Below are 16,654 nucleotides of genomic sequence, written 5' to 3' on the forward strand. Positions count from 1 at the left end.
ATAATCATTTATTTTAAATATAGTACATATATAGAATTTATGTAGTATGGAAGTGAAATACAATATAAAAATTGTTTGGTATATTGTTTCAGTCCATCTTTGTATTTGTGCTAAAGAAACATTTCGAAAACATCCATTTGACTTTAAAGGGTTAAAACAATGTTTGCTGTGTAGTGACAAAATTTGCCAGTGTGTGCATGGTAACATAACAGCGTGCCTGTTGTCTAATAATATGGCTTCTATTAAAAACCTTGTAATGCAAGCTCAGTTTTTTCTGGTTAAGTTTCTTGCACATCTGCCCCTTTTATGGTACAGTTAACCCTTTACAGCCGATCGGAGCGGGCACGCTCTGTTTTGCGTAACTATTTTTAAATCCCGGTAGCTCTGCAACCAAGTAAGCTAGCGCAATAATTTTTTTTGCATATGAAACTGGAGGAGTTGTACTTACATCTTATGCCATCAGCTTGTCCTAGGTCACAGTTTCCTTCCACATATAGCTTTGCAAAAACTGCATAAAAATCACTTGCAGCAACAAAAACATGATATTCCAGAAACACGCTTCGCCGATCCATCAGCTGTTTGTAACACTTCCTACGTCCATCAGCGCGAACTATCACATGACCGCATGACCTGCCCGAAACCGGAAGTGACGTCATTTTACGGAAATGTAGTTTTTTACGATCGGGGCCTTATGAGCTTGTGTTTTACTTGTTATGTGTTTTAAAAAGTTATGTTTGACTTTATGACTTTCTGTGTCGTTTCTGGGATGCTTAAGACTCATATTGCACTGCTGGAAATAGTTTATTTTGATGCATATGCTGTTATTTTGCAAATTTGCACTATAATATTTATTTTCGTTTTTCCTGCAGTATATAAAAATTGGTGTGTTTCAAAAATAAAACTATGAAGACACTCAAAATAAATTTCCTGTGGTGGGAAACTATTTTGTGTAACTTTTTTGTATTTACAGTTTTGAGGGATAAGCCTCTTAAATTTCTCTAACTAGAAATATATGTTAAAAAAACAAAAACGATTTTCAATTTTTTTGTAGTTTATTGCACTTTTTTGCAATTTATGTAATTACTATGCACCTAATGCAGACATATTATTAAAATTTGGGCTATAATGGTTGTATTGATGTATAGCAACTTGAAATGCTCCCAAAAATGGCTCCACAGCATGTAAAAATATAATATAAGCTCTGGCAAACTTGGTTCTATGGTAGGTCTTAAAGGGTTAAACTATGGAAAACAGCAAAGCCAAAACTATTGTGAGCGTTTGCATTGAAATTGTAATACAAACAGCTGCAGAGGAGCTGAGCTACAAATTGATCGCAAACTGTCTGCGTCTATAAATTTATGGCAATAATTTGCCAATCTGTGTGAGTGTTTTCAGTCTGGTCAAGGTGGACTCAAGTGACTCACTTGAGTAATCGCATTACTCAAGTGAGTAATCCAGTGTAACTGTACCATTAGGTAATGATAGCACTTTATGATAAAGCATTGTGAAGCTATTAGTAAGGTGTTAGCAAGTGCTTAATTCATCATTGATACAGCATTATTTCTCCTTAAGGCCATTTATAAATACAGATATATGATCATGATTCATGACTCAAAGCTGTGCATGGTGTAAGAGTAGCAGATAGATAAACATCTCTGTTTATAAATGACATACCAAGGCGGAGTAATATGTATGTAAACAATAAATTAAGCACTTCCCAATACCGTACTAATGCTTAATAGTGTGACATTATAAGAAAGTGCTACCAAGGCAGTATCAGAAAACTTATTGGAAGAATCTGTGCACAATAACATTGTTCTGAATATCTTTCCAATCCAGGCCCGCTCCACAAGCCTTTCAAAGTCCAAGAGGAAGAGAAGACAGTCAGGAGAGGTGGGTTCACCATGCACAGTTTGGACCCAAATGCTGTCTTGTTTGCCTAAGTGAATGGCAGTTACATAAGTGCATATTAATGAGATTTGCAGTTTTTGGCAACTGAGCTAATGGGATTGTTGTTTTCCAAAATGCACACTCTTACTTATACACACCCATAGATGTGCAAAGACTCATACACACCTTTAGTAGCTGTTGTGGAGGTTCATTGTATAGTGGCGATCTTAGCTTTTAGCTGACTTTGCCAGTGCGTCCACACAGTCACACAAGCAACTTTTCTGTAAGTGAATTAAGTTTCCATGAGTGCATATTAATGAGATTTGACTCTGTTGGCAACTACACTGATTAGATTGTTTCACAGCTGAAACACCTTTTTTTCCACGTGCACACACACATGTGCACACATGCCTGTCAACCCTAGCCAGTGCTAAATAATTAAATCCATTATTTTAACTCCCCTGAAAACACCATGGGCAGCATGTCATATTTGCAGCTGTGTGTGTTTGTATGTGCACGTAAGGGGTTTGTGTGTCATATCAGGTGTGAGGATGGCACTCACACGCGTGCAAATTTAAATGTGTGTCGTGTTTTTGTGTGTGAGAGAGGTAGAGAGGACAGAGGGTTACCTCTAGCTTATCCATCATCACTGGTTGTTAGGCACATAAATCTATTTTTACTAACTATGCTGGCAGGCACAGCATTTGTGTGTGTGTGTGCGCCTCTGTACGTGCGTGTGTGGAGAAAGGTTAAGCGAGGTTAAAAACACCATCAACTCAACTTGGCCCTGACTAATGGCTGTTTTAGAGAGGGACACAGAGAGAAGGGGACAGGAGACAAAGGATGGAGGGATGGAGGAGAGAGATTTAGAGGTGAAAGTAAGGATAGAGAAGTAAGAACAAAGCTAAAAAGAACGGAAATGAGATGATGGGGAGGATAGTCTGCTGTGGGAGAGAACAAAAATTGAAAAAATGAAAAGAGCTGGGAGCAAAAAAATGAAAGGACGGGCACAGAGGAGAGGTAAGAAGAAAAGAGGTGGAAGAATATCTTAGATGAAAAACAGTAGATTGTTTTTAAGCTGGCCAATAAAGAAAGAAAAACAAATAATCACCTGTAGGTAAAAGATGGAGACCACCATGACGTCACAGAATATTTGTAAGCATTTGAACCACGGCGACTTTAACCCTTTAAGACCATAGAGCCAAGTCCGCCAGAACTTATCTTTATATTTTTACATGCTGTAGTGACATTTTTGGGAGCATTTCAAGTTGCTATACATCAATACAACTGTCATATACCAAATTTTAATAATATGTATGCATTAAGGCCATAGTAACTACATAAATTGCAAAGAAAGTGCAATAAACTACAAAAAAATGAAAATCTCTTTATCTTTCCTTCTTATCCACTGAATGATTGCACTAGTTTTTTGCACTAGCCTCGAGATATCACATTACTTTTTGTTTTTAATTAAGACATTAGATTGTCTCATAAAATGTGGAAAAACATATTGAATAGGCCTGACCTGAAAGACATGGACTGCACAGTTCTACCTGCTTCAGCTTTACACTCAAGATATCGAATGAGAAATGCAGAAAAGCATACCATGTTTTGCATGAATGTTGTATTTGTGCACATTCTTGTAAAATGCACCTGTATGTGAGTCTGCATGAGTGTGTGTGTGTACGCACGCGGGTGTGCTTTTGTACCCATGTACGAGTGTGAGATGGCGCGGCGAGAGCCATGTTGTACCTACATCTCAGTTCAATTTGTCCCCGACCTCAAATTGAAATTCCATTTTCAGGTGGTAAATTGTCTCCCACTTCGCCCTCTGGCACACAGTGAATTAAAATTCAAATTAGCCTGACCCTGCACCACTGCTCTCTAGCACCTCTCTGTCTGTCTCACTCTTTCGCTCTCTCGCCATCTCTATCGTGCTTGCTGTTTTGCTCTCTGCCCTCTCATCTCTTCCCCCTATTATCCTGTCCTCTCCATTCCTCTCATCTCTTGTTATCCTTTCCTCCCCACTCCCCTCGTCTTCCTTTATCTTGCTTATTTCCCCCCAATTTTGCTCTATATACCATATATCTCCCTGCATTCACCTCGCCATTCCCCCTACCCTTTCTCTGCTCTAATCCTCACTCTGTTTTGCCTCCCTTTTTTTTTTTCTGTCCGTTTCATCCAATACCCTTTCTTTCCCTTTTTTCTTTTTGCACAATGTGGATATAGAGTTACAACCAAATGTGCATTTAGGTATTTATTTATTTGTGTGTGTGTGTGTGTGTGTGTGTGTGTGTGTGTGTGTGTGTGTGTGTGTGTGTGTGCGTGCGTGCGTGCGTGCGTGCGTGCGTGCGTGCGTGCGTGCGTGTGTGTGTGTGTGTCTTCTTTAAAACAACATAAATGGATTAGAAGCTAAAACAACATTGTTGTTGTTGCAGTTCCCCTGTGTGTTTTTAAGAAATAATCTGTAATCAAACACCTACATTTTCATGTCATTTTCTACTCATCAAAATAAAGTTTCTGATATATTACACTGGACTGAATGTACTGAATTTAAAAACATAAAGTCCTTTTGCATTTACTTATGCAAATTTACTTGAACTTTACCATATTCTGTCTCCTAGGGTTAGTTTGAATGTACATGTTGACCCTGTTAATAAAGTTTATCTCCAACTCTGGCAGCCCTACCTCTCAGTCATGCTGACCAGAGGTTCGCTGGAAGTCGTAGTGTCTACCGGCAGCCACAATCGGCGACAAGCCACCAGACGACCTGAACAAGGCACGCTGAATGATGGCAGAGAGCACACACTCCGCATAGAGAGGCTAGCTGGCAGGTTAGCGTTTGTTTTTGTTATGAAGTAACAAACTCCTGTTGAAGATGTTTTATTGTGTGTTATAATCCATTTCCTCATTTTGGAATTTTTCTTTGTTTTCCAACAGATCTTTTGCAGTCCACGTGGACGATGAAGCCAGGATGCAGGGTATGCTTCCCAATGACCAGCCATTGAACTTGCAGCGTATCTTCCTTGGTGGTATTCCCGCAGAAGTAGAGCAGACCTCCAACAGAGCCAACATCCCCTTCAAAGGATGCATATGGAACCTCATGATCAATGCTGTGTATGTTAAACTTTGTCACTCTGTCAGATATAACTGTGAACAGATTTGTTTTCTACAAATTTATTTGATGCAGGCATGATCTTCAGTTGAACAGCAGAGTGTTTGGTGTTTTTTAAGATGATTAACAGCAGTTTATTGAAATGCTTGTTTAGGCTGTAGACTTGTTTTTAAGTTAGCTTTTAAAAAAATTGGATACAAACAGTGTGGATCTGCCACTAGAAATGCTTCTGTCTCCTACGATGTTGAGATCACACATGGGTGAAAGTACTAATTCACTTTACATTATGTTTAAAATGTTCCCGTTAAACCTGTTTGATCCATATTTAAACACTGTACTTACTGTCTTAATGATCACCATAGACATTATACACTGACAGGTTAAAGTGTAGTTAATGCAATTGCAGCAGGTCACGGTCGTGCTGGTGGTGTTGATGATGATAAAGCCCGTCTTTCTGCCTGAACAGCAGTAATTGAACTGTCCAGCATCATAAACATGCTCATAACTCAGATTACACCACCTCGTCTTTGTCTGTTTATGATTGCGTCGTTCCCTTCATTTCAGCCCTATCACCCCGACCTTTTCTAAGCTTACATCTGCGTGCCTGTCTGTCAGTTCACTCAGTGTCTGAAACAACCTCTCCCCTTTAGGACAACCTCCCTTTAAGCCAGGGGTGTCCAACTCCAGGCCTCAAGGACTGGTGTCCTACAGGCTTTAGATGTGTCCTTGAGCCAACACAGCTGATTTAAATGGCTAAATTACCTCCTCAACATGTCTTGAAGTTCTCCAGAGGCCTGGTAATGAAATCATCATTTGATTCAGGTGTGTTGACCCAGGGTGAGCTCTAAAACCCGGAGGACGCCAGTCCTTGAGGCCTGGAGTTGGACACCCCTGCTTTAAGCCATAAAGATCTGGTTGGCAGTCCCATCCAAATGAAAGGCCTGAGTGCGAATGCTCTGCTCACACATATGTATCTAAATGATGAGAGCAGGAGTTGGAAAAACCCTTGTAAGCTGAGCTTTTAGAGCATTCTGAAGCCTAAGCGTTTGGCTAACAGGGATTGTTTAGTCTTTCGTTGGTTTTTTGCTGGTATTGTATCTAAGGCAGAACCACTTTTGTCAAAGAAAATGTTATATCCATCTAAAGTAATGTTATGTAACAGAGCAGAACAGGGATCGGTGACAAAAGATGTGAGAGGCTCGTGGTGAAGCTGGTTGCAAAGTGCCTTGAAGAGAAAAAAGCAAGTGGAGACAGGCGAATAGCTACTTAAAAAATGTGCCCTGTGTGAAACAAATATATGTATAAATACTTGGAAGTGTATAAACTGAATCAGCTGGCATCAGTTGATGTATTGGAATCAGGGGCTAAACTTGGTTTTGGGGCTAAACTTGGTTTTGTGGCCTGCCTGATCTAAGACTATGCTCAATTGATTTAGCCATAAAATTATGTGCATGTCAGGCCTGTTGTTTTTATTCACCAGCAGGGAATCCACCACACGCGACAGTGATGATAGTCATTTCAGCCTGATATTTCTTAGTTGCAGTTTTATTTGTATATGTAAAATACTAAATATCTACTTTATTTTGTGAAGAAAATGAAATTAAGGCTTGAAATAATAAACCATAGCAAACCTTGATACTTACAGATTTATTTAATTCTGCTGTGCACATGATTTTTACATCTAACTGCCTGTTCCCCTCTCAGTTTGTCAGATTTCGCTCAGCCTGTTTCCTTTGAGAATGCTGAAATTGGTCAGTGCCCGAACCTCACCCCACCGCCACCTCCACCTCCTCTACCAGCAGAGAAGGAGCTCGAGAAAGAAAAAGAGGATTCAGAGCCCTCAACCCCCATCTCACCACGTCCAAGTCCTCCTGCTGTAAGTTTAATATAGCAACTAATGAAGGATGTTACAACTATTAAGTAAATTGTAATGGCCATTGTTTTTGTTAGTCAGCCTGTTTTAGACTGTTTGAACATTTTCAAAATATAAAAACAAATAATTATGTGCATGTTAGGCACATAGAACACAGTGTAGTAAAAAGACACACATTCACCTGTGTACAGCTGTCCTACAGGGCTACAGTGCTATTTTTCTGACTCTGTTATTCAGAATATACTCTCACTCCCTTTCTCTCTCTGATGAAATGCAGCCATGGCCTGCCGTGTTAGCTTAGCAATTCATCACACAGCAGTTGTACAGCCCATTAACTTTTCTTTATAGTCCCTTTAGCCTTGAGTCACTAAACGCCAGCCCTGGCAGCCTGTCATACAGAGTGGAGCCATGGCGTTATGCTAGGCTAACTGTGCATACAATTAATGCTTTATGAGTGCAGAGGAGCCAAACACTCTGAGCTAACATTTAGCCACTATTCTAAGAAGCTGGCAGGCGGTAAAGTCAGTCATTTTTACACTCTTAGCACCGGGTTAGGCAAGATATATTTCACATATATGGCTTACAGCAGGCATAGGTTATCAGTTACCCAGTTAGCTGCTAAACTACACCTCTTAAGGAACATTGATCTTCAAGCACAGAGCCAAAGAACTCTCCTATCCTAGCTATAATTCTGGTTTGTTGCTTTATGGGCTGAGAATTCATCTGATTTTATGATTTAGACTGCAGGCTGTAAAAGCCACAGTTCTGAGTTCTCATCTACACATTAAGTGTTATTAGGGTGGTTTTTTTTATGTGTATTTATATATGTCATGCTTTGTTTGTTTGGTGCTTTGTTAAGACTCTTGACTCCTAGAGAAGTCTGTTAAATTAACATCATAATGTAGTATACAGCAGATACTATAGAAAACATCATTACTGCCATTTTTGTCTTGTACTGGATACAACACTGTTAAAATATTGACATGTTTTCACTATCGAAAAACAGTTTTTAAAAATTGAACGGCACAATTTTGGCTATTAGCACATTGTTTTCAAATGATTAAGCAATGGAGCTCTGCACACAGGTTGTGACATGAATTTTTCATCAGCAGTAGGAGGATTTTGTCAAAATGAAGAAGTAAACACTGGTTGAATCACAGTTGACAAAACACAACAACTCAGCATGCGTATGAATGAAAAGAGCGTCTTTACTTCCCACTTCTCTGTCACGGCTTCTGTATTTGTGATTCTTCTGATAGTCACCGAGTACCAAGTGAGGGGTCAAAGAGGCTCCATAGGCCTCAGTGAACCTCTGAAAAATATAACTCAGACTTTAATTTGAGCATTTTCCTTTTTCTCTTTGCATTTTGATTGATAATGTGACAACTGCCTCTAATTAGCTTTTTAAATCTCAGGTCTATAATTTCCTTCATTTACACTGAGCTGCAACATTAATAATGTTAAACAGGCTATATTTTCAGCTGCAAAATTAGACTTTTTCTTTAAAAAAACCCAAAAAACTAGAAATAGGCCTTGATCTATTCATCTGTTAGAAGAAACTATGGTAAGAGTCTATAAGGAATGGGAACCGTTGCTTTTTGGCATTATCATCTGCTCTGTCATCATTCTGTCTCTCTGGCTGCCACTAATCTGCTTCCTTCCAACTCTCCAACTGCTGACTTGCAGGAGGCTACGTCCCCTTCCCTACCTGCTGCTGCAACCCGTGCACCTGCTACTGTAGCACCGTCCAGTGATAAACAGAAACCCAGCTCAGATGTGGTACACACACACACATGCAAACACACGAACTCAGTACTGGTTTGCTATTATTAAGTCAAGTGTAAGATTGTGTCACTCAGATTTTGTGATTTCCTCTGTGGCTTGCAAGCCCAAAACTTGTCCATTCATACTGAAGACATGATCCAAAAAAAAGAGAAGATGACAAATAAATAATTTAATCTTTCAGAAATAAAAACTGTATTATTTTCTAGAAGCGCTAGTTAGCAGACACTATTCAGAGAGAGAGAGAGAGACATTAAACAGTTGTTGGTAACTATTCTCAGACACAGATTTAGTGGACTGGAGAGTAACCTTGTGTTTACTCCACCCATGGCATCATTCCTTCTTTGGCCTTAGGCTAACAAGTTATCATGAGACTGACCCAAGGTTCTCTTCTATCTGTCTGCTACTTGAGGCCAGGCAGAGAAATTGGTGCAAACACAGCCCTCAACTGGCAGTGACTGACCACCTCTGCCAGAGCAGCTGAGGGTTAAGTGCTTTGTTCGAGAGCCCTTAACATTAGGTACTGAGAAGAAGAGGGGCTTTCTTGTTTGATATTCCGATGGTGTATCTGTTATAGTTTGGGATGCACCAGTTTATCAGCTGAAATTAACCTTGTTGACTGACTTCAACGCATTGGCAAAAGAGATGACATTCACTGAGGGGAGTGTTCAGCATTTATTTTGTGTGTTCCATCAATTTTGTGGTCTCTGGGATTCAGTTTCATTTAAAGACAGCGTGGCAGGGAAAATCTGAAAGACCTGAGATAATCAAATTGAGAAATGTCTCTGTTTTCATGGTAAAAAAGAGCGCATGAATGATAAAAACTAAATAAACAGAAAAAAACAAAGGTTCACAGGATTCTGGGTACTCCTGTGAAAGACTAAGAATGACCGCATCGTGACTTGGTAGCTTGTAGAACAACCTTTAGCAGCAATACCTTGGAATAATAATCATCTATATGCATTTAACAGTATCTCACATTGTTGTGGAGGAATCCTGGCCCACTCTTCTCTTCGTCCCACCATAGCATTTCAGTCAGGTTGAGGTCTGGTCATTGAGTTGGCCATTGCAACATCTTGGTTCATTTCTTCTTCGGCCATTCTGTTGTAGATTTGCTGCTGTGGTTGGGATTGCTTTCCTGTTGCAGTTGCAAGCTTAAGACTTTTTCCTGACAACCGTTCCAAATAAGCCATACTTGTTAAGTCTTTTCTCTTTTCCTTCACTTTCTCTAAACATTGCGCAGTTGGACCTAGAGGGGAATTTTCACTCCTGTGATTGTGTCATTGTTTTTAACACGTACCTGAATGCTCCAGACCAGCAAACTACCACATAAGTAGTATGTATTTTACACCTGTAAAGCTATTATCCCAGATCAGTTTGTTCTGCAGTTCTTGTTCCTAAAAACTTTTTTCCAGTGGCTGAAATACAGTAAGCACAGTATAGACTTTATAACTATAGAAAGTGGTGGAAACTCTTACCTACACACACAGGCTCATCTTCACTCGTCACACACACACACACACACACACACACACACACACACACACACACACACACATATATATATATATATACACACACACACACATAAATTTCTGGCTAAAGGACAGATTCTATTGGTGTGACCTCCAACCAAAGACCTGAATGGAAGACCGTCTTCCCATTGTTAGCTTAATGGAAATACGCAGAAGGGATGAGAGAAAGGAAGGGAAGAAGAGGAGGATGGAAAAGGATAGAAGAAAGACAAGAGGGAAGAGAGAAAAGGTGCAACGAAAAGGGAGAGTCTTTCTGAACAGAGTGGCGCTCAGCTTTTGTTGGCTTAATGGAAAGACGGAGGAGAGGAAGTGGGAAAAGAATGAAAGGAGAGGGAAGTAAAGGACTTCTGAGCAAGTGACGTCTGCCTTTTGTTAGATAGGGGAAGAATAAGAAAGAGGAAAAAGACTGAGGTTGAAGAGGAGGAGCGGATATGGGGACAGAGAGTGATAAGAGGTGAGTGTCAGCTGTAACAAAGCAAGGTCACGGTGTGGGGAATGTCTTCACTTGAAAGGGAACAAGAGAGGATTGGAGATTGAGACACACATACACTCAGTCGTCTCAGATCCTCTCTCTCTTGCTAACTTTGTCACGCACTCACACTTGAAGTATGGCAAAGTACCTTTATCACTTAATAGGCATTACTGTATATTCAAAAGAGGAGAGACACAAACTAGAGGGTGAAGCTTTTGGAAGGGGGGGGGGGGGGGGGGAATTAGGGGGCGGGGGGACAAAGGAAAGACCAGATACTGAGGTGTGAACAGAAGACTAGTCTAGATCTGGAGAGACTATTAGAGGTGATACAAGGTAACAAAATGAAGTAGAAGCAAAACGAAAGGACTTCAGGTGACTGTAAGTGAGACAAGATAGAAGTGTAAGATAATAAAAAATAGAGGGAAACAGATAAGGGCCAAGGACAAGAAGTAAAGCAAGAAGTAGAGAGAGAGGACAATGACAGGAGGGTACGATGGGAGCAGAGGGTTTGGTAAGTAAAAGCCAAAAAAAGAGGTGTAGAAAAGTGGAGAAAGTTGAGGGAAATAGAAGATCAGTACAGTTTGGGAAGAACAAAGCAGAAGAAAAACCATGTACGGTAAAAGAATGTGGAATGAGTGGGATTTATCGGTACATGCTGGTACAGACAGCAGGAGGAGAGGGAAGAAAGGAAAACTGGGTGGGTGGGAGGAGAGGCAAAGATGGTAAAGCAGATGATGGGAGCACAAAGGACGAAGAATACTACAGGAGACTTAGACTGAAAAAATGAATAAGAAATATAAACCAGTGAAGATGAGCATTATAGGGGGAAAAAGACAGATGTTTTGAGTTTTGAGACAAGCAGACAAAAATAAAGGAGGTATCATTTTTTTTTAAAAAGGAGAAGGTAAAATTGGATATTGTTTTAGAGTAACCAACAAAGTAAAGTTGCATCTGATGCTAGTATAGGAAAATATGAAAGCAGAGGGAATAATTGTGGGGAAATAAAGTAATTGTAAAAGTGAGGACAACGGAAGGAATAAATAAAGTAAGGAAAATGAAGAAGCAAGATAAAAGTATGCAGGAGTGGAGGGAAAATGAAAGCAGCAGATGGGAGGATAGGTGGGCATCATGAAATTAGGGAAAAATAAAGACTTTGACAAGGAGGAAAAGGAGAAGAGGTATAAGAGTGAGGAGGGATTAAATAGAAGCAAGCAGAAAAGAGAAATGTCTTGGAAGGCCTAAAATAAGATGGTGTGAGATACAACAATGACACCTGGTGGTTGTTGACTGAACTGCAGAGTGCGGGAAGAGAGAGCACATAAACACTAATTGAATAAGTTACTAAAATAATATACAGCTAAAGCAATTCAAGAATGAATAGTGGAATTGTAAAGAGGGCCTCGAAAAGCGCTATATAAATGCAATCCATTATTATTATTATTATTATTATTATTATTATTATTAAGAGAAAACAGCTGTGATGCCTGGTTTAGATGAAATCAAAACATGCACAGGGGTCCTAAAAATTAGACGATTCCATGTTCCATAGCAAAACACCAAATCTGCCATGTGACCAGCTGTTTTGATGTGATGAAGAACATAATTGATAAGCATGACAAGCATCCAGTCTCCCGTTTTCTTAACCACTTAACCACAGGCTTATTGGAAGGATCTGAACCTACCTATGATGATACGCACACCTTGGGTTTCATGGTCCATAACATAGCAGCAGTGCAAAAGATTGAGAATGTTATACTGGACTATACTGTGTTTGACAATCAGAATATTTTTAATTGACTGTATTGTTTAAATTAGAGTTTTAAAATTACATCATAAATACCCCATCTAAAAACTACTGTGCCTTTAAAGTGATTTTTTTTCAAACATTTTCAATGATTTCTTATGTAAAGTCCTGTTTGGTGCGTCATCGTGACCTGCCAACCCTGCGAGCCCTTGCAGATCAGAAGAACGAACCCTATTAGTGTGATTGGCATGTGTTCTGCCTGGGTGTTAGGGTTCACGTTGACAAGAGCCAATTGAAGCGGTGCGGTGAGACCTTGTCACTGTAACTGACATGTTATGTCCCAATCTCCAGGAATCATGTGCATCAGCTGTGGCCCCAGCAGCACTTGAGAAGGCCTATCAGTTTGGATTGACCAGAAACAGCCACATGAGCTTCGCCTTTGATGACAACAATGTCAGAGACAAGTATGTTCAAAGCAAATGAGCTTTTTCAAATGAATAATGGATTTGAGTTATTTATTTTTTTAATGGTTCTTGGCAAACATGTATGGAACGCCAGGACTGCCATAATGAATTAATTAAATACACCATTAAATAATTAATTAAATGTGGCAATAATTAATTAAAATTGGAATTAATTAATTAAAAAAATAGTTATGGTATATGTAATTAATTAATTATTGACACATTTAATTAATTATTTATGTATTTCACATTTTAATTAATTATTGACACATTTAATTAATTAATTATTGACATATTTAATTAATTATTTATGTATTTCACATTTTAATTAATTATTGACACATTTAATTAATTATTGACACATTTAATTAATTATTGACACATTTAATTAATTATTTAATGATATATTTATTTATTTCATTTTGGCAGTCCTGGCGCCTGGCTCTCATCATGAAATAATTTTATCTGTCAGCCTCACCCATCAAACTCAGGGGGCGGGGTTAACGCTGATCGAGTCAAAACCATTGCTTTGGCCTGGTGGCCATTGTTTCTAGCACACAACAACCGGCATGTGGAAGCTAACAGAACTGAGCTTTGAAAAACCCTGTTTGTGTGTTACCAAATACCGTTTTAATATTTTTTTTAGCCGAGAATGTAGTGGTTTAATCTTCATGTGTCTGGTCGGTTTGTCAAGATACAGCCTCTTTGCAAAAGTGTTTCGATGATTTCGGAGATGTCGTCCCAGTCTCACGGCAAAGCGTGGGATAGACCCGCTCGCCTCGCAAGCAATCCCACCGACAAAGCGCAGGCCCCGGTACACAGCTGTAGTAACCCCCGCTGACTTCTTTTACTGAGGTTATATTTATCGGTGTTTTATTTCCTGATGTTCTTATGTGTCCTACGTGTTTCAGTCGCCAATTCTGAATTATAACTAACATTAAAAACATGTTTAAGGAGGAGAGAGAGCAAATAAATCTGTTTAACATCTGATCTTTGGGTTTTTGTTCAGTAATCAGCGTGACCTGTGTATAAACACATAAAAGAGATAACGTTGGTGTTTCCGTCATGTAGTAACTGCTGGCTTTAACTGTACAAAGGTTGTTCGACACTATGAAACACATACAGACTTCATGATGTTCGGCTAATATTTTTATTGTGAATATTAATCATGCTGACCTCGCTCTGTACACCACGCAGCGAGGTCAGCATATCCACGATATCCTCAGCTCCATGAGTTAACACAAAGTTTCCCAGCTGACTATCTAACTGCCAACTATTCCAGAGACGTGAAAATATACAGCATAAAGAAAAGTGTAAGAGACTCAGCAGCAGATTAGAATAACAGTTATACATTTAATAAATCACCAAATGAATCCAAGAAACGAGCAAACCTGTTCCGACAATTTGAATTTGTATTCCCTCAGCTGCAGACTCGCTGCTGTTTAAATGTTTGAAAAGGAAGATTAGATATAAACAAACGTCAAACATAGACTCAGTCTGCCTTCACATTTGATATGAGGCCAGCACGTATAGTGGCCTCAGCAGGCTATTACTGAAATACACGTGCTATATCTTAAACTATGATATAAACAGGGAGGTCCTATTAACATGTTTAGTTTTAAAGGACACCTTCCTGCCTTTAGTCTCATTCATGAGCAGTATTAGTTTTCTTCTAACATCCAGAAGTCTGCACGATGTGTTTCATAGTTTGTAACAAGCCTTTGACAGGTAAACATAACATGACCGAAAAAGCAAAAAAAAAAAAAAAAAAAAAAAAAGAGAGAGAGAGAGAGAGAGTGTTGACATAAGAAGAGAAAATGCTCTCAATTATGGAGACAGGCAAATGGTTCATTTATGTTTGATGTGTGTTTATTCCTCCCTAAATATCGTCGGTGAAGTTTGCCATGCACGTCAGATTTTCCTGCGCATTTTTATACCTCTGCCAACAGAGAGAGAAAAAAAATCACATTCTAACAGACAGCTGGTGCTTAGAATACAGTTGAATAACTATTAAAAAACAGATGATATTTAGATGATAGTTCAGTCTAACACATGTGCCAGTGAACCATTAAACGTCTGTGAAACTATGCAGTTATGAAACGTAACTTTAACCTCAGCCAAACCGATTTGCTCAGTTGTAAATAAAACAGCGAAGTAAACGTGACCCGACAGACAGAACCTGAGTGAATGAAGTCCAGCGTTTAACCACTGAGAGCTAAAACTCAGCTGAGGTTTGAAAGCTGTGTGCCGGTGATTGGACATCAGCCGCTGATAAAGCTGGCTCGCCTATAAAGTGCTCTGTAAGGAAACAAGCTCCAGCAGCTCTGCGCTCGGGGAAAATAGTATATTTACTTATCTTGTGCAGAAAAATGCGCTGACATTGCGTTATATCGAGCACCGGCTGCCCAGTTAAACTGTGACTATCACCAGGTAACGTAGGCGTGTTTCTTGAATTAGCAGCAGGTGTTAAACAGCTGACAGATGAGGAGGAGGATGCATGCAGGTAAACTGAGGGTCTGTTGAGCTGATCGCTGGTTTCGTGAGAAAAATGTCAGCTCGTTCTTTATGTTACAGAAGCACAGAGACACAAGACCAGGCGGAAAGAGACGATCGTTCGGTGAAAATGAGAATCTGCGAATGCAACATGTGGAACACGGAGAGTGGAATATGTAAACAAACCGGTTAACGTAACCCCCTCGGTGCGCTCTGCATGCTAACTGTTAGCAGAGCTAGTGAAATCTCTGAAAACATCTGAGCACTTTTGCAAGCATGTTCTATGTTGACAACCTGACCAGACATACGGCGCGACATTCGCGGCTAAAACACTGTTAAAAGTGTAGCTGGTGACAGAAAAACGGGGTATTTTAAAACTACACCACCACCATTGCTGCCTGTGATTTGATCTGCATTCTGGGATAACTGGCTGCCCCAAGTCTACACAAGCAATCGATTTTCTAGGATCGACCTGTTTTGACTTACTTTGCACGGCAACCAATCAAATGTTAGAGAAGCTGCATGGGCAGCATTAACCCCGCCCCCTGAGTTTGATGGGTGAGGCTGACAGATAAAATTATTTCATGACGAGAGCCAGGTGCCAGGACTGCCAAAATGAAATAAATAAATATATCATTAAATAATTAATTAAATGTGTCAATAATTAATTAAATGTGTCAATAATTAATTAAAATGTGAAATACATAAATAATTAATTAAATGTGTCAATAATTAATTAATTAAATGTGTCAATAATTAATTAAAATGTGAAATACATAAATAATTAATTAAATGTGTCAATAATTAATTAATTAAATGTGTCAATAATTAATTAAAATGTGAAATACATAAATAATTAATTAAATGTGTCAATAATTAATTAATTACATGTGTCATAACTATTTATTTAATTAATTAATTCCAATTTTAATTAATTATTGCCACATTTAATTAATTATTTAATGGTGTATTTAATTAATTCATTATGGCAGTCCTGGCGTTCCATAAACATGTAGACAGTGCTGCTTTGTGGAATTTAGGTTTTTACAGTAGAGTTATGCAGTAGCTGTCATAGATGAGACAAATCTTTGTAGTATTGTCTGAAACTTGGATGTAATTGCAATGAAAATATTCATCTCAATCAATTTGAGTTTATTGCAAATTATTTACTGTAAAGAAAAATGTGCAATGGGAGGAAATATTCAAATATTATAAAGTAACAGTTGCATGATCACCTTAGTAAGAAATTGTAATATGCAAGTAGAACTGTGTGCATTTGAAGCACA

The 16,654-nt window shown here is 38.9% G+C and overlaps 1 protein-coding gene across 5 annotated transcripts in view; it reads left to right on the top strand.

The window, feature by feature from the left end:
* The window catches only part of lama2 (laminin, alpha 2), a 231,189-nt gene that overhangs the window by 204,868 nt on the left and 9,667 nt on the right, over positions 1-16,654 (top strand). For all 5 annotated transcript variants that reach the window (XM_085382585.1, XM_085382587.1, XM_085382586.1 and 2 more), the window contains 6 exons: positions 1,840-1,893; positions 4,573-4,724; positions 4,831-5,007; positions 6,710-6,881; positions 8,565-8,657; positions 12,763-12,875. In XM_085382585.1, coding sequence (XP_085238711.1) covers positions 1,840-1,893; positions 4,573-4,724; positions 4,831-5,007; positions 6,710-6,881; positions 8,565-8,657; positions 12,763-12,875 — 761 coding nt within the window. The remainder of the gene's footprint in view (positions 1-1,839; positions 1,894-4,572; positions 4,725-4,830; positions 5,008-6,709; positions 6,882-8,564; positions 8,658-12,762; positions 12,876-16,654) is intronic.

The sequence above is a fragment of the Rhamphochromis longiceps genome, linkage group LG15 (assembly GCF_057381845.1).
Source record: "Rhamphochromis longiceps isolate RC_006_pf linkage group LG15, R_longiceps_female_GT1.1, whole genome shotgun sequence".
Taxonomy (NCBI): domain Eukaryota; kingdom Metazoa; phylum Chordata; class Actinopteri; order Cichliformes; family Cichlidae; genus Rhamphochromis; species Rhamphochromis longiceps.